Below are 20426 nucleotides of genomic sequence, written 5' to 3' on the forward strand. Positions count from 1 at the left end.
TCTGGTGAAAATGCCTTTATTCTGAAAGGTTTAGCTGCTTCCTGTCAGCTGGAATATCATTGCGGTATTTGCGTGTTGTGGCTTTTCTACAATAATGAAGCTACGGTGGCTGAGAAGTTTCCCCTGTGGATCCATGAAGTTCTAAAGGCGACATCCCATAATTCCTGTAGGACTCGCTGATGCTGGTTTAGCAGGCTTTTTTCTGGTTTTATGCTCAGATGTTTCAACTTTTTCTAAATGTGAAGTTTCTGCTCTGCAGCCAACAGGTCCAGACTAACAAGTCACGAGTCCAAGTCGAGCAGGACGTCTCTAGTTCATGAGGATCTCCTGTTGGAGAACAGAGCAGAATATTTACCATCAAGCAGAATCATCCATGGTGTGGAGGTCCGGGACGGTGTCTCTGGACCTGCAGATTGGGGTGGTGGGGGCTCCCCTCCCAAGTCGAGGAGGAGAAGTAGGTTGGAGTTTTCTTCACGAGTGAGAAAAGGATGGAGCGGGAGATTGACAGGTGGAGAGGTGGTGCAGCTGCTGCTACTGGAGTTCCCAGCAGAACTGGAGGAAGTTTCTGCTTTACTCAGGTTCCTTGATGACCCAGAACCGGAAAAGCAGATGGATGGATGATCAGAAAGGATTGTTCCATCCAAAAGGGATCAGAACCAGTTTAAAACAAGCAAAGATTCAGGATAAGCTGCTGAGTTCTGCCTCTCCAGTTCTTGGGTTCTGATGGCTGAGTGTCAGCTGCGCAGACGTTGTGCAGACAATCTCACGCTTTCCCTGGAGACCTGAAAGCTGCTCATGCCTGCTGACCAGCACATTCAGAACCTCTTTGGGTTTCATCTCTTTAATGGAGCTTCAGGACTCGTGGTCCTGATGTGGAGCAGGAGATCGGTTCTGGAGGATGAAGGCTTCTGGAGACAGAGCCAGATGAAAAGAATCGTCGCTGTCAGAGTCGTCGGACCCGGATAAGTTCTGGTAGTCCATGTCTGCTTCACTGACAGCAGCCAAACTGGGAAAACAGAGGTTTCTGATAGGCTTCCTTCCAGACGAGCAGATGAAACCCAAGACCTTCACAGACGGTCCTACCTGAGCTCCGACCCGACCAGGATGTGGACGCTGCTGTCTCTGCGCTCCGACTCATCTTCCTCGCCTCCTCCGGGTGTGGGGCCACGTGTTGCCATGGAGATCTTCCTCCTCCTCGTGTCGGTGCTGAGTGTTGCGTTCAGGGACAGCGGTTCTTCATCACTGGAGTCTCTGAAACAGAGTTTGAACGGATCAGAACTCAACGTCTGTTTGTTGTGCAGATTATTTGTGGCTCTTTGTAGTTTGTGTGTCTGTGTTGTGTGGTGTGTTTGTGCGTGTTTCACGTGCACAAACACTCACAGCTCCTCCTCCTCGTCTTCCTGGAAGGTCGGAGGTCGTTGGCAGATGAAGCACACGCCTCCCAAACTTTGGAAACACGGCCGACAGAACACGCCTGCAGAAACAGACAGAGCTGTGCAGAAAGGCGTGAAAGACGGAAACGTGAGCAGTTCTCCTGAGGACCAGCTGGTCCACAGAAGACCTGAAACGGAACCGTGCAGAGAACACAGCTCCTGAAGGCCGGAGGGGGCGTGGCCTCTGACCACAGTTACTGTAAATCCTACAGTCAACAGAAAACTCCCTCTGTTCAACTCACTCAAAAACACACAGACACACACACTCACACACACACAAACACAGACACACACATGCACGCACGAACACACACAGACACACACATGCACGCATGACCACACACAGACACACACATGCACGCACACAGACACAAACAGACACACACTTGCACGCACACAGACACACACATGCACGTATGAACACACACAGACACACACATGCAGGCATGAACACACACAGACACACACATGCACGCACACAGACACAAACAGACACACACATGAACACACACAGACACACACATGCACGCACACAGACACAAACAGACACACACATGAACACACACAGACACACACATGCATGCATGAACACAGACACACAAATGCATGCATGAACACACACAGACACACACATGCACACATGAACACACACAGACACACACATGCACGCATGAACACACACACATGCATGAACACATGAACACACACAGACACACACCTGGCCTCAGGTACTCTATTGCTCATAGTTTTGGCATCAGGGCTTTACCTGAACATTGCGGCGTGCTGCAGGTCACCGTGTCGGGCTCCCTCACCTTTACGGTTTCACCACATGACAAACAGGTGACTGAGGACGCCAGGCCCAACACCTGCACCAGGTAAGCTCCTCCAGGTAACCTGAGTCAGCAAGCAGATGAAGATCCTCCAGACCCGACAGAAACCAACAAACGGCAGCAGCTTCAGGTTTGAATCCTGACACACCTGTTGGTGCTCGAAGGAGGAGGTTTTTCACTGGGTTTAAATAAATGTGTTTGACACACAGGCAGAATGAAAATCAAGATTAAAAAAGTCTGAATGAACAAATTAGATCTGACAAAAAGTCATCAGACACAAACAGATCAAACTGCAGAGTTCACAAACTCTTCCTCACTTTAAAATGATCAGCCTTTGAGCAGTCCAACAGGAAGTGCGTTTGTACCGCATCAGCAGAGCCCGAAGACGACCTCCTCGCTCCCGGTGACCTCGGGACCGCACCGCCGCCCTCCTCAGAGCCGAGCCGGCCGCTCTCCTCTGATCCAGGATCTTCTTGTGGAGGAAGAGGATCCTCTCCTGATGCACAGAGGAAAACCTCAGACTCCATGTTTCGGCGGCGCCGCAGCTCTGAGGTCATTTGACCATCAGCTGCTGACAGAGTGACGCCATGATGGAGCTGATGAAGATGGAGATGAAAACAGGTTCTCTACAGAAAGCACCGTGTGTGAAAGCCAACCAATCCAGCTGAAGGGTGGGCGGGGCATTTATCAGCGGTCCTGCTCATTCCAGTGACTCCCCCGGACTGCCCCCGAGACGAAGACGCCTAAGCTCCGCCCTGGTTCAGGTCTGAGTGTGGGCAGGTTCTGACCCGTCTCATTCCATGCCATCCTTGTCATGCCTGAGTGTGACCTTTCACCCACAGCAGCTGCCCCTGAAAACCCATCGTTCTAAGAAAGCAGGTGAGGGCGGGGCTTAAAACCAGGAACTCTGCCTTCAGGGTTCTCTGGAGCGTAGGTGCGTCTGCAGCTCCACAAAAGAAGGGAAACCTCCAATCGCCTCTCATGCGGGGTTCATGGTTGACCACCTGAGAAGAGGCTGATGGGCAGGGAGGGGTCTACAGAAACACAAGGGGGGCGGAGTCCATCGGAGAAGACAGGAGCTGGAGTCAGGCAGCAAAGATTGGAACCAGCAGAACGTTTTCTGAGGCAAACGAGACCCAAAAGAGGAGAAGAGGCGGCTTGTTCTGCTGCACCTGCAAAGGTGAGTCTGTCCAGGTGAGACTGCAGGTATGATCACTGAATGAGATCAAACTCCACTCACAGAGCCCGTGTTTGAAATACAGCAGACTGACACATGACCGTCTCCTTCCCCCAACCTTAGTGAAGCTGTCCATCATGTCTGTTGCTATAGCAACGGCACTCCAGGGTTTTTAGTTAGAAAATGACGCAGACTTGAGTTCCAGACAGGAGTTCACACCTTTGTTCTGATGTTGGCTTCAACCTGAACTGATTCCAGAGGATCTTCTCCTCCTGATCGGTGAACCGGAGATCAGGATGTGTGAAGTACGATTATTCCAGGTGAGACCTGCGAGTGGCGCCGTGCAGAATTCATGATCATTCACACAGAGAAACGTCAACCACAACATGAGGCTTCTGCAGAAAAAACCTGACTGATGACGTCATGTTGGTAAAACTGCTGGACAGGAGAATGAAAGACCTTCCTCCTCAAGTCTCTCAGGTTTCTGCAGAACAGACTGCCTTAAAGTCTCACTCTGGTTATCTTTTGATCGATCTTTTTAGGTATTTTCTACGTCACAAATAGAATCTTTTTCATCAGTCCGTGATTCAAAACGTTTTGAATAAATCAGAAATGCAGTTTTAAGCTGAATTTTCTCTCTTTACCATCAGAAAAAGGCTACAGGAAGCCGTAAGAAACACATTTCCATGGCAGAGAACGGCTGCTCATGAAAACGAGGCGTGAACGCTGCAGCAAACACATTTCCCTGGTGTGATGTTACCTCAGCGGAGCTCTCACCCAAACCACCAGAGGAAGCTAATGAATGAACTTCTGCGCTCTGAGCTACATGACGGTTCTGAACAAACCCGGTGTCTGGTTTTGTGTGGAATGTTCTGTTTCTTGGTCTGGCTGCAAACATGTACGCCATGGTCATTCATCAGACTCATTTCCTCGCACACGTGCACACACACAGACTGGATTCCTGCAAACAGACACGCCCGTCAGGACAAAGAGACACACAAAGCTCCAGCAGCTGATCCGTCTCACCTGCTCTCGCTCCGGATGGTAGGAGGCGCAAACCAGCCGCCTGCAGCGCTGCACGAAGCCCCCGGTCAGAGACGCACACAGGGCCAGAGCCAGCAGGAACCCTGCAGACCCAGGAGAACCAGGGTCAACAGAACATCTGCAGAACATCACAGCTACAACATTCTGACAGTTCCATGTGAAGGAAAGTCAGAGAACCATTTCCCAAAACATCAATCCTGCTGCTTTAGCAGAACTTCCTCATCATTTCAGTGTTGAACAAAACCTGAAGGAAACTCATTGAGGAAAAGCTGATCTTTGGTGTGATTGTTCCCAGGTTTCAGGCTCTGCAGCGTCAGTCCTCCTTCATGTTTGGTTTCGTGGAGGGTCGGGTCATGATCAGACACGTCTGTCTGTCGTCGCAGCCTGGAGGTGAAATCCACAAACCAAAGGTTCCCACGTTCCTGAAGGTTCTCCGGCCCCGTCCCTCCTTCATGCATGCTTTACACAACAAGCTCCGGTGTTTTCCATGAGTGAGTACAGAGGAATCATGTTGAAATCATCTCCTGTGGAGAACATCAAGGGGATGTGTTCTTCTAAAAATGTTCTTAACTTTATTAAGCACAGGGAATACAAAAACACTGTCAGCTCCACAGATCTTCTGAATTCCTAGTGTTTTTTTGGAGCTCCTGAACGCAGCATTGTCTAAAACTATGAACGTTTATGGATTCATATTTGAGACACGACTTCATCTCCTCATCTCCTGTGCTCGCTACAAGTGATGAAGGAACATCAGTTGTGCTTTATCCAGCCTAACTGACGGGGGGTGCAGGACCCCTGAGTGTGATGATGGTCCTGGACTTTAGGAGAAAGCCTCCAGCACCTCGGCCCACATACATCAGAGCGACAGCGTGGAGATGGTACAGTCCTACCAGTACCTGGGGGGAGGGGGGTGTTGGATAACAAGCTGGACTGGACCACCAATACAGACCACCTTTACAGGAAGAGCCAGTCATCAGTCATGGCGGCGAGTTCCCTCCCCTGTGCGGCGGGCGGTGTGCCGGTGGTAAGAGGAACGTCTCCATCAGGCCAGGCCCGTGGCTGGACTGAAACTGGCCCCGGGGGAGCAGAGGACTTTGTTCTAGTTCAGGGCCGTGGTGAGGAGGAGGAGCCTGTTCAGAGGCAGACGCTGCTCCACAGACAGACTGAGGACGTCTTTGGTCCCTCGAGGTAGAAGACAGGAAAACTGAGCATCACACGTTCAGAACCTCATTGAATTTTAATTTCTGAATATTTTATGGATTTATTGTATTTTTTAAATAATATGTTGACTTTTTTAACAAACAGATTTTAATATTGATGTTTTTTATGGATTTATTCTCATTACTGTGTGCTGAGTGAATCATTTCCTTCTTCTTCTTCCACACTAAATGCTTCACAGATGCTGCATTTCTTCTACATCGCTGCTCCTTTGTCGACTGATACTTTTCTGTGGTGGTTGGTGGAGACAGATCCTGTCTGGTTTTTGCTACTGGCCAGTCTTCTCTCATTTTAGGTTAAGAAGCTGCTTTTTCTGACCCTTTGTGGTGACCTCAAACGCAGCACGGATCGTGCCTTTGACTGTTTCCTGTTTGTTTTGAATGTTGACATTTCTCCACCACCTTCTAAGAGGATTTAAACTCTGCAGTGACACAAACAGACCAAGAGCACTCTGCTCCAAAGGCACTGCTTCGTGTGTGATGTCACTTCCTGTGTGATCTTGTACCGAGGAGACAGCAGGTGGAGGCGTCGGGCTGCAGCGGCTCCAGAAGGCACTTCCTGCTGATGACGGTGACGTTTCCTCCCTGCAGGATGTCAAACGAAGCCACTAGATCTCTGAAGATGTCCGAGGCGTAACCCGACCCGTTCACCTGCACCGCCACCCTGACCGGAGCTGATGAAGCGTTGTCATGGTTACCACTCAGCTCGAATACCAGTTCAAATCCCGTCGCAGGTCACGTCTCACCTCGGGCGATCACGTCCCCCTTGACCTGCAGGTGAACCTGATCCAGAATCCAGAACACCAGGTAGTCCAGAACCACCAGCAGGCCGCCCATCAGCGTGTGTCTGAGGACAGAGGCCACGCCCACCAGGACAGCATGCCGCTCCCTGAAGGACAGCTGCAAGGACCCTGCAGGACAGACAAGACTGACAGTCACGCACAAATACGCACATCCCTGTCACACACACACACATTCAAACATGCACACACACGTGTGGGCACACATAATCAACCCCTCCCTCACACACTTTTTCACACATACAAAATGCACACACACACACGTGCACTGACGTGGGGTGATGTAGGTGTTGGCCTCCCTCCGTGTCAGTGGTAGCACTGAAGCTCCGCCCCCTGAGCTCAGAAGCTCGTCGAGCTCTCTGAACTGAGCCGTGATGTAAATGTTGTCGAAGTTGAGATCACGCAGATACCTGCGCCTGTACCGCACAGCCCTGCACAACAACAACACAACGATCAGGGGTTGGAGTGTGAACCAAATGAAGGCGTGCCGGTTTTCTGTACCGCCCCCTTCAGTTTGACAGCCCGTGAGACGCATTCTTGTGAAAAAATAAAATATACTTTACCACTTTGAGGCTCTTCAAATCTTCTTTCATAAACATTTGTGTAAAAATATCTTTTTGTTCCAAATATGAACTAAAATAATACATTTTTATCTGTAAAGGAAGCAGAGCTTCCTCCTTGGGAAGTGGGACCTCCCAGTTCTGACCAAAGTGCTGCTGTTCTGGTTAAGTAGTGACAGTGTTGTGCGGGTCGGATGTTCGGCGGCGGGCATCTTAGATGAGGGTGGGGCAGATCTGAGGGCGGCGGTCAGACCTCAGGAAGGAGCAGGCGAGCAGGAGGAGGCTGCAGTACACCAGCGGCTCCCTCAGCTTCTCAAACACTCGCAGGTCGGATGAGATCTCGTTCATGATGTCCTGAGAGACCTGCTGCACGGAGCGGCTGCTGTTCACGTCCAGGTCCAGCTTCACGGACGCAGAGATGTTGAAGTCGAATTCTCGCATCATCTTCCTGAAAGCTGCGACTGTGGCTGGAAGAGGGAGACGGACCAATCAGCTGAGGCTGAGTTAAGACCAAGGATGCTCTTTAAAACTCACGCTCTGCCAACCGCTGCTTCAGGTGAGCGGCCAGGTAGGAGGGGATGATGCAGAAGAACTCACCGGCTGCAGAGACAAACACCTTCAACGTTTGTAGTGCAAAGGTCACTCTAGGTCACCACAGCATTCCCAGAGAAATAAAGAGATGTTTGGGTCTTTGACTCCATAGATTCTTTACGTTACAACTGAAGACTCTGAGGACGTCTGCTGCGTCAATGCTTCGCCTGATGTAAGTGAACGCACCACGAGCAATGTTGCAGAGCGGCAAGAAGGTGTCCAAGATGTCACACAGGAAGTTGAAGTCCCCCAGCAGGTCAGCGCAGTCGCTGCGGGCCCCGGCAAACAGCTCCCGACACTTCCTGTGAGGAACGCCGAGGTTGTCGTTGCAGATGTCCCCGATGTCCACCAGGAAGTGGAGCACGTTCCTCAGAGTGCGAGCTGCAGGTCAGGTTTCAGACAGGGTTCCTATAAGTTTGAGACTTTTAAAGTTTTTAAAGCTTCATAGAACAGACTTTAGGACCTAGTCACCCACAGGGGGAAGGAGAACTTAGAGCGTGTACTGAGGTAAAGGAGCTGGTACAGTTTTAAGTTACTGTGACACTTTAGAAGTAGGCTGTTTTTCTTTGAAATAATCATCTCAAAAATAAAGTCTGTAAACTTCTTCTTCAGTGGTGTCAAACCCGACTGAAAGTGAGGAGCAGCTCACCGACGTGCCGAACGCTGTCGGTCAGCGCGTTGATGAAGTCCTGGACTCGTCCTGCGACGGCGCGAGCGTTGCTGCTGATCTCTCTGATGTCGTCCATCACGGCTGCAACGACAAGCTGAGGCTGGAATCGGATCGTAAAATAGTTCAGGGAGAACTTCCTGAACTGAAAGCTACTGAAATATAAACTCCCTGGATCAGTAAAGATTCAGATCAATTTGACTCTGCTGGTCACAGAACCGGCTGCAGGATTTGATGAAGCTGGGCGTGTCTTACAAAAAAGGGGTGTGGCTGCTTTCTGCATCAGTTCTTTTGTCTGATTGGCCGCCACCTCGGCTCCACACAGCAGGCTGGAGGCGGCCCGCTCCGTGTTCTCTAATGTGTTGTCCAGTGGTCCGGACAGCAGCAGCGACATAAACAGAAGCAGGATGAAACTCCGGCCTCGAGCTGAAAAAGTGGAGGACAGCATCATTCCAGGCTCCGCCCACACAGAAGCTGTTTGGGGGGTGTGCCCTTCACGAGTCTTTGGCTACGTTCACACTGCAGGCTGAAACCACCCAATTCCTTTTTTTTTGCCCCTATGTGACCTGTATCTGATCTTTTCAAATGCGACCTCCGTCTGACCGGTCAGGCCACATGAATCCGACCCGTACGTCATCGATACACTACAAACGTCATCATTCTGCATTGAAGTAGGCGGGAACTAGAACATAAACATCAACCATGGCGGACGATGCTGCTGAGACCAGTCAGTGGAAGGGAAGCCAGGTCACCGATTGGATTCATATTTGGGGTGACAGCTCTATTCAGGCCAAACTCCAGGACTCTGATCGCAACCGGACGGTTTTTGGAAACATTTCCAGCTAAATGTCCGAGCGTGGTGTTGAACCTTTCCCACTATTACTTTTTTTCCCCTTTCCCACCGTGGTCAGAAGCTCGGGGGACCGAAGGCGGATCCTCCTTGGGGGTTCACTTCCCAGTTCGGACCCTCAGATTCTCCAGAGCGGGTTAATAAAGAGTCAATAGCAGTTCTGCTGGGGGGAGCCTTCTTTTATCATCGTTCTCCTTCCTCCCTAACACACAACATGAATGCGCGCCCCCACTGCCCCCCTCTCTCTTACACACACTTGCTCGCGGCTGCAGCACATAAACATCCCCATTCCACAACAGTGGGTCCAGATGACCCTGGCTCCAATGCCTTCTTAAAATGAGAAGATTGTAATTGTGCTGCTCCTTTGAGAAAATAAATGTATTAATGCAAAAAGAGCTCCGCAGTTGACAACACTGTTGTTGACATCCATTGCTAACGTTAGCTACTTCCACAAACAACAGTGACGTCGTTCACCGTTGAGGACTCTTCTGCGCATGCGGGTCACTTCACGGTGACCCGCATGCGCCCCGCAAGGAGATCACAAAAGTTCATGTTTCATTGGAAATGTAAACGGTCTTGGAAAAAAAAATCTAAATTTTTCAAAAAATCTGAATTGAGCATTAAGCCCTGCAGTGTGAACGTAGCCTTTGTTACTTGGGGAAAATGTCAGCCTGGTCCGAACGCTGGCCTCAGACTGACCTGAACACATTGATGGTAGCATCACTGTAATGTTGGCGCGGGCACCTGCCGACAGTCCCATGCTGAACGCCGCCAGGCCAGCCAGCACCACCGTGGTGTAGACGCAAAACCACAAAGACTGCTTCTGTAGGAAGACGGCCATGAGTCCGTACAGAGAGGCCAGCAGCAGCCCAGAGGAAAACGCCGCCAGGTTCTTTCCCCCCTCCACTAGGTGAGCCTGCACCTCCCTCCCTCTGCGGAGGCGCCCAGTCGACCTGGAGACAGGAGGCCACAGAGTGAGACGACCTGCAGGCTGATGTGCTCAAAGCAGCGCAGTGTCGTGTGCAAAGCTTCACAATTATTAAACATCGTAGACATCTGGATACTAACTGGAAAAACAGTAAATATAGAAGTTAAATGGCTGTCATAAAGGTAAAGTCCCGCCCACATACCTGAGTGTGTGAAATCTCTAATACAGTTTAGTTTGTTCTCACTGTTCCGCTGTACACGTTCTAAAAGAAGTCCCTTTAGAATGTGTGAAGGTGCAATTCAACCAATTCCCAGATATTTTCTTAACAGCGTAACCAAGCCGCAAATCAAGCAGCTCAGCCAGAAATCACCAGTCTAACCAATCAAACATGTCGCCACATCGCGATTTTAGCGTCGGCGCTTCCTTGTGACGATGATGCTGACATGGGGATAAAGTCCCTTGTTTACCATAAAAAAAAATCACATCTAAAGATCTTGCTCAAAAAGAGAAATACTTTTTATAAAACTGGAGGTAAACAGTTATGTTCTCCTTCAACACTGTTTGAATTTACCAACTGTATTAATTTAACCATTACATTTACACAAAATGTATTTACATGTATGCATGTGAGAATTTACCATGTGTGAATTAAACAAATTCTGTAAATGTTCTGTGTGTGAATTTAACTATTCGTGTATATCCATTGTGTGTTTATATATACACAAATTAATACTTTGTGCAAAACATAAAATATGAATCCAACATTTAGTTTTACTTTTTACGTATCTGTTGTGAATACGATTTGTCTTTGTTTCGAATACGAAATTTCCCCTGTTAACAAAAATCCTTCACAGGCATATTCATCAAGTCCAGAAACATCATTATTCTTCTAAACCAGGGTTTACCAACCTTTTTGAGACCGAGGGCTATTTCATGGGCACCAAGTGGTATGAAGGGCGCCACTAAAAACCTCCTAGCACCCCCCCCCCCAAAAAAAAAAAAAAAAAAAAAAACACAATTTGAGGACTTCCTTTTGTGTGCCCTATTTTTATTTGCTCATTTTACACACAAAAACATGCATGAATTTTCTAGACTCGTATTACAGGGGGGGGGTCAAACTCAGTTGCAGAGGGAGCCTAATTTCAAAACAGACTTTAGGTTGCAGCCGAACAAGATAAATATTTATTGAACACACTAAAGCTAAACTTTTAAACCTTTGTAACTTTAACTTAATTTTAACTTTTTAAACATAAATGTAAATTAAAACAGACAGGAATATTAATCCTCACATTAATGGATTACTCAACCACCTCAACCTATTCTCAAAATCTTTACATTACATGAATCATAAGAATGTCCAGAAATTGTGTAATTTATTTGATCTATTTAAACTTTTGTAATAGACCCTTACTTTTAGTGATTATTTTTTAAGTTATATTTGTTTACATATTTGGGTTTTCTTTGTCTACCTTTATCTCAGAATTGATATTGTTGTCATTGACAGACATGCCGTGGTTGTTTGTTGAATATTTGCTTCAATAAAAAAAAAAAGATTTGTTTTGGGTGCATTCCCTGCGGGCGCCACAAGGGGTGCTCGCGGGCGCACTGGCGCCCGCGGGCACAGGGTTGGTGACCCCTGTTCTAAACAGTTTAATTCTGTTTTAGTTTAATAAATGAAGTGAACGTTCAGTGGAATGGGATGTTTTTGGACTCGATGTAAATGCCTCTGAGTTTGTTGGAGAACCTTTGTGAAATTTCAGATTTAAGACAAACAAGAGTCATATTCAAAACAGACTTGCCAAACGTAAAACTAAATGTTTAATTCATATTTTAACTAGTGCACAAAGTATTAGTTTGTGCACAAATTTGTATTTTTGCATACGTTTCTTATTGACAGTCATCTTACCCCAAAGACTTTACCATGCATAGGTTTAAAGTAATAATCTAGTGTTTAAGTTCTGTCAGTGAAATATGAGCTCATTTAAAGTTATCACATAGAAAGATCTAACGATTTGTTGACAAAGAAATGGAAGCACAACCAATAAATTATTATACAATTACAAAGTGTTCAAATGATTCTTTTAACAGAGATCCAAGTGTTAAAGTGACCTTTCTAACTCCGATTTCAGAATTGAAGGACTTCAGAGAAAAATGGAAGTTAATTAACAAAATAAAAGAAACATAATAAGACAAAGTGACCAACAGACACATTTAACTATTACCTAAACAGATTATTGTTATTATTAAACGGAAAAATGATTCAGACTTTTAGAATTTCTTTAAAATTCTACTTTTCAACATATTATGCTGGTTATGATAATAGTTTAAAATTAAGGAAAAATACTGCTATTATTTAAAATAAAATGGCATTTCATCGCAACTTTTAAGAAAAACGGTCGCATTTGAGTTTTTTCTGCAGTAACACTCAAAAAATGCATCGAAACTACAGAAAAACTAGCTAACCGTTAATCACAAACGGCACGCGCTCCGCGAACTGCCGCCTTTTCGCATCCGGGTCTTTACCTCTTCAAAAGTCCCCTGAAGGTCCTGGTATTCCCGCCTCTCTCCACCGGGATTCGAACTTCTCTCCTCAGCGAGGGCCTCTCCTCCTCCCCGCTGCTCATCGTGTCCATTTGCGAACCGAAAGCGTCGTTCTCCAGAGCTCACCAAGTCAACGGCAGGAACCTTCGTGAACCTCCTTCTCCATCCCAGTGAGGCCGTTTCCACGGACACGCAGGAAAATGTCGGAGGACGGCCGTCCCGGGTCGGCTCTGGTCCAGACACTGGCGTTGGCTCCGGCGGCGCTTCGTAGGTTGTTCCTGCGCGTGCGCGGGGTCCTCCTCGGTCTGTTGGCGGCGTTTCCCGCGGCCCGCCTGGTGCTCAGAGGCCTGTTCGGAGGGCTGAGCGGCGCAGGTAACCCGGTTACACCTGGATCCCACTGAAAACCGAGGTTGTGGTTTTTCCTTTAGAAAAGCATTCAATCGGATTTTGGATTACAAACAGGATCTGCTTCTCGGAGATGCTGCTTCAACAGGCACCACTGGTTACCATGGTGATCCACAAACTTTATTAAATGTCAGCAGATTGAAGTAATTAAGAAGGAAATACATTTTAATGATTTTTATGAGGTAATATTTTTATTTTATTTTTAATCAGAAGATTGGTCAGATAGTAGTTACCACATTAACCATAACATGTTACTTGTGATTTTTGAACGTGATTGATTGATTTCAAGCAATTTTCAGTAATAAGAACAAAGTAAAATACAACAACAGCATAAATCCAACTCGATCTTTCTTTGTTTTGACATAGGCCTCTCGGTTTAGGGCAGTGCTTCTCAATTATTTTTTGCCAGGCCCCCCCTAGGAAAAGAAAATGTTTCGCGCCCCCCCTGACCCCCCCCCCCATACCCCCCCCCCACACACACAGACACACTCGCGCGGTGACAATACATCAGGTCAGTATCTATAAAATTTGTATACCTAAAATTGTATCTTTTAACACTAACAAAAGAAAAAAGCAAAATAAATCCACTTTCAACAAATATTAACTTTATTTAGCCACAGAAACCCTGTTCTAGTCTAAAACAGAAAAGAAGCTGAAAGTACCTGAAATAAAAAAAATCTGTCATTCCTTATTTAAACTAGAAACATTTTGACCAACTGAACCATTTGATGCTGAAAAAAATAATTCAATCAATAAATAATATTAAATCTAAATTGATCTGAAACATTAACACAGCAGCACCAATATATTTAACGTTTTTAGTCTGAAGAAATAGGTAAAAACGTGCTGATTTTTTTTTTCTAAATGACGGATTGTTTATTTCTGATCTCATAAAAGTGCAGCTGTTTTCCTGCATTACCTGCTGTCTTTATGTCTGTCTGACACCAACTAAACCACAGGCAGACAAAGAAAACATGGATGGAAAATAAAGACACGTCATCAAAATGTCTACAATAGTTCATAAAGAATGACATTGTTAGCATGAGCTTAGGAATCTAAGGGCAGCGGTGATCTTGGGCAACAGGCAGCGGTAGCAGTGGTCCGCGTGCCCCGATTCCCCTGGCAGACAGGGCCCACACCACCCCTCCCCTTTCGTTCTCACTCGCGCAGCCGCGGACAGACAGAACAGACAATAGGAACCGAATAGTGGACCAGATTATTTTCCAAGCACTGAGCCGCTGTCACCGCTGCCCCCACGTTAAATTTGCGCACCGGACAAACCTGTGCCTAAAACCGCCACCACCGCGCGCCCCCCCTGGCATCGCTTCGTGCCCCCCCCTGGGGGCGCGCCCCACTATTTGAGAAGCACTGGTTTAGGGGAAGAGGCTGTTCTGATCTTCAGACTCTGGGATCTGTAGTCTTTGACCTTTCTGTCGTCTGTCCGCAGTTCTGTTCCTGGGGTTCGCACACAGCCTCCCTTTGACCTTTGACCTGAAGCTGGCTGCAGGGTTTGGTTTTGTTGGTGAGGATTTACGCTCATGTTTGGGCCTGACACACACACACACCCACACAGAGTAACCCGTGTGTGTGCTGCAGGTTTGTGCGTGGCCGGGGCAGCTCTGTCTTCATGCTTCAGGTGTTCCATCCTCCTTGTGTTTCCCAGCATGCTTGGTTCTCGGGGTCGCTCCTACCTGATGATCCTGGTGCTGTCAGTGCTGTTTCAAGGTAAACAAACAAACAAACAAACAAACAAAAGCTTCTGCAGGAAAACACCTTTTATATATATGCAGTTTTTCTGTGACTTTTTCAAATCTGGTTATAGAAAATCCAGACTTAGAAAGGACAACAACTCTGGTTTATCTGATGATGTAAATGTCATTCATTGTGTTTTTTTCTTTGCATCACTTTTGTTTGTAACCCTTCATATGCTGAGTTGGTTCTGATGCTACGTTCTCACAGGGAACCTCTGAGTCACCATTTTTTAATAGCCAAACTAAAATGCTTTGATTTCTGTTCTATTGTCAGTAATTTCATCGGTTCACAAATGCATATTCACACACTGACTACCTCTCATTTCTGCACAAAGGATGTTTTCTGTCTGTTTTTCAGCTTCTTGAGTCTTGTAACAATTTTCAATTGTAAACACAAAAAATGATTCTGATAATCTGATGATGTTCTGTCCTCCACACCAGTGTTTTTCAACCTTTTTTGAGCCAAGGCACACTTTTCTCCTTGACAAAAAACCCGCGGCTCACCAGCATCCAAAATTAAAAAAGGAGAAACTCTGTAGTCTGTATTGATGGACAGTCCCTCCATGATCTCACCTGCATGTTTGTGATGATTGTGGCAGAAAAAGCTGGAAGTTGCAGCTGTTTTTTCAGTCATAATTTTCAACTAAGTTATTTAACATTTTACCCTGGTAGTTGGTTTTCCCTTCAGTTTATTAACATGTAATATTATGTAACCTCACAAAAAAACAAATATTCTTTCTAAATAGTGTTTTTTTTTTACATTTATTTCAATGTTAGTGCAAAGGCAACTGTAATTTTTGAACAATTATATGATCACAATGTGTTTTATAAAATTACATTAAAAAGACTAACATATTTATGTTTTTTGCAGCTACCCTAAAAGTGAACATGTTGAAGTTTTATTAGTTTTTCTTTTGTCTTAATCAAAGATGAAGTCTTTGAAAACTTTAACATGAATGTTTTATTTCTTTTTAGATGATTAAATTGTTTGAATTTAGTTTAATTGTGTCTGTTTCACCTTAAAGCTGTTCCTTAAATGTTGTTATTACTTCTTCTTTAGTTTAACATCTTAAAATAATCCAGACGTTCTTAGAAAAGTGTTTCAGTTAGAAAGATGACTTGGACCAAACTCTGGGATGTTTGGATGTGAAGAAACACAAACCTGGAAGGAGAACTAAACTGTTGACCTCTGATTTCATCAAGGAGATTTAAAAACTGTTTGTGTGTGTTTGTTGTGGTTTAAGACTTTTTTTTTTTTTTTTTTTTATATAACTTTATTGAAGATATACAAGATACAAATTCAAGTCAATTTTAAGTACACAGACAAAACAAAGAGTAACAAAATGTGCCAGGGGAGCATAAAGAACAAAAGAGAAAGAAAAAAAAAAAAAAAAAAAAAAAAATTATAAACAAGAGAAGAAAAAGCAGCAAGTTGCTATTCTGTACATTTAAAAAATTCCAGGGTGTCAAACGTTCTTATAGCTTTGGGGTTGGAAGAATATTTTATTGCTTTGATATATTGGTTTAACTCAATCATGAAAAGTTTGAATAAGGGCTTTTTTTCAGAAAATTTGCATTTATGTATGTGGAATTTGGCTAGTATTATCAAAAGGTTAATTAAATAGTATTCCCTTCTTAGTGAATTATTAACACTATAAAAACCAAATAATACATCCTTGTATATCAAATCAAATTTTTCATAAACTTTACATCGAACGAAGGAGGTGAAGTCTTTCCAAAAAATTGCTGTTGGGGGGCATTTCCAGAAAAGATGTATAATTGTTTCAGTGTCTAATTTACAGAAGGAGCAGTTTTTATCAATGTCTATGTGTAATGAGGATTTGGCTGGGTAGCATCTGTGAAGAAGTTTAAAACAAACATCCCGGGGTTTATTTGAAATAAAATATTTAGAGGACAGAGTCCAAACTTTCTTCCATTCAATATCTGGGGCAAATTTTCTCCAATAGTGGGTCACATATGGTACAACTGCAATATCTTTCTGAAACAGTGATCTTATTTTTTTATTTCTTGTAGATGTTCTTGTAAAGCAGGTCTTACCAATATTTGTTTCAAATAAAGAGACTGAATGTGAGGGTAAAGGGTGAACAAGACCTTTAAATAACATTATAACACCTTCAGGAAAAGCATCCATGACTATTGCAAACTCTTTGGGGGTAACTGGAATATTATAAGTGGTCAAAAATTGATTATATGACATTAAACACCCTCCTGAGTTAAAAAGTTGATTTACATAGAGTATATTATTTTGAAACCAGTAAGGGAAGAATAAAGATTTATTTTTGTACAAAATATTAGTATTATTCCAGATATAAAATCTGTGAGGAGAAAATGAATGTTTATAGATTAGAGACCAGGCCAGAAGCATTTGTTTGTGAAAATTTGCTAATTTAATGGGCAACTTTTGAATGTTATAGTTAGATTGGAGAAGAAAAGGGAGTCCACCGAGTTTAGAAAATAAATAGTTTGGAATAAAATTCCATAAGGAATCTGGGTTGCTAAGAAATTTCTTAATCCAATTGATTTTAAAGGTGTAGTTTAAGGTGGTGAAATCTAAAACATTAAGTCCTCCTGCGTCTATTGTGTTCAAAAGCACTTTATCTTTAATGTAGTGAGTTTTATTTTTCCAAATAAATTTGTAAAGCATTTTATCAACAGTTTTACATGTGGATGCGTTAACATTTAGGGCAAGTGCTGGATATGTCAATCTGGAGATTCCTTCAGCTTTGGATAATAAAGTTCTTCCTCTTAAAGTGATGTCTCTCTGAAGCCAGCGGTTAAATCTCTTTTTGGTCTTTTCAATTATGGGATTAAAATTTAGGTTGCATCTATCCTCTGTGTTTTTAGAAATCATAATTCCAAGATAAGTAATTTGTGATTTTACAGGTATACCATGTAAAACTGAGTGATCGCATTCTGAAATAGGTAAAAGTTCACATTTATTTATATTAAGTTTAAGGCCAGAAGCTTCTGAGAATTTATGAATAAGGTTGATAACAACGGGAATTTGATCTGAATTTTTCAGAAAAAGAGTGGTGTCGTCAGCAACTTGACTTATAAGAATGTGTTTATCAGCGACTGAAATGCCATGGATGTTATTTTCCTGGATGAAAGCTGCCAGCAGTTGTGCTGCTAGCAGAAATAAATAAGGGCTCACTGGACAGCCTTGGCGTACCCCCCTACCCACCTGAAATCTTGGAGACGTACCATATTTAAGTTTTATTGTACTGTTAGAATTATTGTAGAGAGTTTTAATAGCTTTTATAAAAAATGGTCCAAACCCAAATTTTTCTAGAGATCGATAAATGAATTCATGTTCTAGGCAATCAAAGGCTTTATAAAAGTCCAAAAACAGAATAAAACTATTCTCATTTATTAGTTCGGAATAATCCAATAAATCCAAAACTAATCTGAAGTTATTAGTAATGTGTCTATTAGACATGAATCCTGATTGGGATTCGTCTATAATAGATGTTAAGGTTTGTTTAATTCGTTTGGCTAAAATTAGAGCTAATATTTTATAGTCATTATTAAGTAACGAGATAGGTCTCCAGTTATCAATTTGTAGTTTATTTTTATTAGGTTTGGGTATTAGTGATATAACACCTTGTGTTAGAGTAGGGGGTAGTTTTCCCAGATTGATACTTTCAGTGAGCGTCTCCAGGATAAAGGGACTAAGTTCTGTTGAAAAGTTTTTGTAAAATTCACTTGACAATCCATCATTACCGGGAGATTTGTTCTTTTTAAGAATCATTATAGCATCTTGCACTTCCTCTAAGGTTATGCTGGCATCACAGAGTTTTTTATGTGTTTCACTGATAATCTTACAATGTTTAATAGAATCTAGTAGCTCACGCGTTTTAATTTCTGAGTAATTAGAAGAGTAAAGTTTGTTGTAAAAGTCAGAGCAAAATGAGCCAAGAATTTTATGATCTGTTTCAATTTTGTTGTTAATTTGAAGAGAATCCAGAGAGTTATTGCTGAAATTAGAATTTTCTAGTCCAAAAAAATAGGAAGAACATTGTTCCCCTTCTTCCATCCACTTTGCTCTAGATCTTATAAATGCACCTTGTGTTTTCCTTTTATACATCTCTTCCAGCTTGTTCTGATATTCACCAAGTTCTATCAGCTCATTTTCAGTGATGTTCTCACTGCTTTTATTAGACAAGGCAACAATTTTAGAGCAAAGTTCATTTTCCTCTTTCCTTCTAAGTTTTGCTAAGTTACTACTATAAGATCTCATAAATTTCCCAATATCAAATTTTAATAATTCCCATTTAGGGCTGAATATTTTTAATTCAGTAGCTTCTTCCCAGTATGATTGGATTATTTTTTTTGTCATTTCTATTACAGTGTTGTGAGACAGAAGACTGTTATTTATTTTCCAGCAAACAGCCCTGGGAATGTTGGACATTGGGGAGAGAGTTAACTTTAGGGTGACTATCATATGGTCAGAAAAGGGAGCTGGATGAGAATTCACATCAATATTAGTGACATTAATTCTTTTTGACGTCAGCCAGTAATCAATCCGAGATTGTTTAGAATAATCTTTGGTGTGCCAAGTAAATGATTTTAACGAAGGGAATTTTGCTCTAAAGGCATCCACAATTTCAAATTTATCCATGAAATTTTCTAAATACTTATTGTTTGGATTCGTTTTTTTAGGAGGGTGTCTATCTAAGGTTTTGTCATTAACAACATTGAAATCGCCACCAAAAATCAAAAAGGCCTCAGGATATTTTTTAAGCCACAAACTAATTTTTCCATCCCATAAATCAAATAACTGACTGTTTTCCAAAGGAGAGTTGTAGCCATATACATTAGAAATGATCACCACATTGTGGGAGATTAACAGCACCATAATAATCAAATGCCCATTAGGGTCACTGTAGTGATGGATGATTTCCCCAAGAAATTTATCCTTTAAAATCAAAACACCAGCCATTTTTTTAGAACCATGAGCTCCCCATATTTCTTTACCCCACTGACTTTTCCAAAAGTTTAAATCTTCCTTTGTGCTATGAGACTCCTGAATAAAACAAAAATCACATTTAAATTGTTTGATGAATAAAAAAAACTGCTTTGCGTTTCAAAATATTTCTTAAACCCCTGGCATTAAAAGAAAGAAACGATAAAGACATGAACAGTAGAACAAATTCTCAACAGAGAACAATAAGGAGAAATATGAACTTCAGAAGAGTGCTTCTTACTTAAAGAAACACGTTAGAACTCGAGCTTCACTTACTCAGAATATTAACATGTTTAAAGCCTAATAATGTCATTAAAAACTAAGTGACGTGAATAGTCACATTTTAACAACCAAGATCAAAACAGAAAGATTTTAACTAAGTTTGGCAGACACCTTGAAGTTAAGTTTTCTACCAGAAAGGAGTCAGAGTGGTGTCCCACATCATCCTCAGGATGGTAACATGCTGACAGTTAGGTGGATGGGGGCAGGAATAACTCGGTGCCGTTGGCGAAGGCGCGTCCAGCAACAAAGTAAGCCGTTTTGCCTTCAGCCCGAGCATCTCTCACCAGCGGCCAAAGGAGGCGTCGTTTCTCCCGGTCAGAAGCGATGAGGTCTTCAGAGAATCGCATGTTGTTTTCTTTCAGG

The 20426-nt window shown here is 43.5% G+C and overlaps 2 protein-coding genes across 5 annotated transcripts in view; one reads left to right on the top strand and one right to left on the bottom strand.

Moving 5' to 3' along the window:
- Positions 1 to 12882, bottom strand: dcst2 (DC-STAMP domain containing 2). 2 transcript variants are annotated; one of them, XM_020710523.1, is made up of 16 exons: positions 12621 to 12882; positions 9869 to 10122; positions 8575 to 8745; positions 8302 to 8403; positions 7839 to 8033; positions 7596 to 7661; positions 7315 to 7528; positions 6775 to 6932; positions 6448 to 6612; positions 6208 to 6375; positions 4467 to 4567; positions 2629 to 2759; positions 2200 to 2327; positions 1381 to 1474; positions 1084 to 1251; positions 1 to 1006 (listed from the first exon to the last, which is right to left on the bottom strand). In XM_020710523.1, the coding sequence occupies exons 1-16, from the start codon at positions 12728 to 12730 to the stop codon at positions 853 to 855; spliced, it is 2379 nt and encodes a 792-aa protein (XP_020566182.1). In that variant the 5' UTR covers positions 12731 to 12882; the 3' UTR covers positions 1 to 852. The 2 variants fall into 2 exon arrangements, with proteins under 2 accessions (XP_020566182.1, XP_020566184.1); XM_020710525.1 differs by lacking the exons at positions 1 to 1006; positions 1084 to 1251; positions 1381 to 1474 and having other exon boundaries at positions 2214 to 2441; positions 2581 to 2759.
- The window catches only part of dcst1 (DC-STAMP domain containing 1), a 17500-nt gene continuing 9786 nt past the window's right edge, over positions 12713 to 20426 (top strand). For 2 of the 3 annotated variants that reach the window (XM_020710526.1, XM_020710527.1), the window contains exons 1-3: positions 12713 to 13010; positions 14491 to 14565; positions 14640 to 14768. In XM_020710526.1, the coding sequence (XP_020566185.1) occupies positions 12839 to 13010; positions 14491 to 14565; positions 14640 to 14768 (376 nt within the window). In that variant the 5' untranslated portion in view covers positions 12713 to 12838. Of the gene's footprint in view, positions 13011 to 13042; positions 13150 to 14490; positions 14566 to 14639; positions 14769 to 20426 lie in introns of those variants that run through there. The other variant, XM_020710530.1, reaches the window with a different exon arrangement.

This window comes from Oryzias latipes, chromosome 16 (assembly GCF_002234675.1).
Source record: "Oryzias latipes chromosome 16, ASM223467v1".
NCBI classification, from domain to species: domain Eukaryota; kingdom Metazoa; phylum Chordata; class Actinopteri; order Beloniformes; family Adrianichthyidae; genus Oryzias; species Oryzias latipes.

What these genes read in the sequence shown, in the direction of transcription:
- dcst2 (XM_020710523.1), bottom strand. Translation starts at nt 12,730, where the DNA reads ATGGACACGATGAGCAGCGGGGAGGAGGAGAGGCCCTCGCTGAGGAGA. An exon ending in TTCAGGGGACTTTTGAAGAG is followed by an intron (nt 10,123 to 12,620) that starts GTAAAGACCCGG and finishes TCCTGTCTCCAG; the next exon opens with GTCGACTGGGCGCCTCCGCA. An exon ending in GAAGACGAGGAGGAGGAGCT is followed by an intron (nt 1,252 to 1,380) that starts GTGAGTGTTTGT and finishes ACTCTGTTTCAG; the next exon opens with AGACTCCAGTGATGAAGAAC.